General features: G+C 50.4%; 1 protein-coding gene across 1 annotated transcript in view; it reads left to right on the forward strand.

Moving 5' to 3' along the window:
* The window catches only part of LOC119593497 (GTP cyclohydrolase 1-like), a gene marked incomplete at both ends in the record, with an annotated part of 6,766 nt that overhangs the window by 5,215 nt on the left and 1,206 nt on the right, over nt 1–345 (forward strand). Inside the window, 1 exon segment of the mRNA XM_037942447.1 lies at nt 61–145. Coding sequence (XP_037798375.1) covers nt 61–145 — 85 coding nt within the window.

Raw genomic sequence — 345 nt, forward strand, 5'->3', positions numbered from 1 at the left:
AACACCCTAATCGACCCCCAGTAGCCACATGGCCCTAACCCCCTGCCCGTCCGTCCGCAGTGCAAGAGAGGCTAACGAAGCAGATTGCGCTGGCGATCGTCGAGGCCATTCAGCCCACTGGCGTTGGTGTGGTGGTGGAGGGAACGTAAGTACATCCGTGCGTTTTGGAGAGGGCAACGTTGACTGTTTTCCTCTCTGCAGAGATCAGTTCAAGAGTGAATTAAGATGAAGAAACTGTCATTCTATTGTAGGTGTAGGAATTTGTTTGTGAGTTAAGATAGCAAGCACTTCTTGACTAAGCCTGTGCATACACATATGCGAACAAACGCACACATACGCATGGGA

Source organism: Penaeus monodon, chromosome 32 (genome assembly GCF_015228065.2).
Source record: "Penaeus monodon isolate SGIC_2016 chromosome 32, NSTDA_Pmon_1, whole genome shotgun sequence".
NCBI classification, from domain to species: Eukaryota; Metazoa; Arthropoda; class Malacostraca; order Decapoda; family Penaeidae; genus Penaeus; species Penaeus monodon.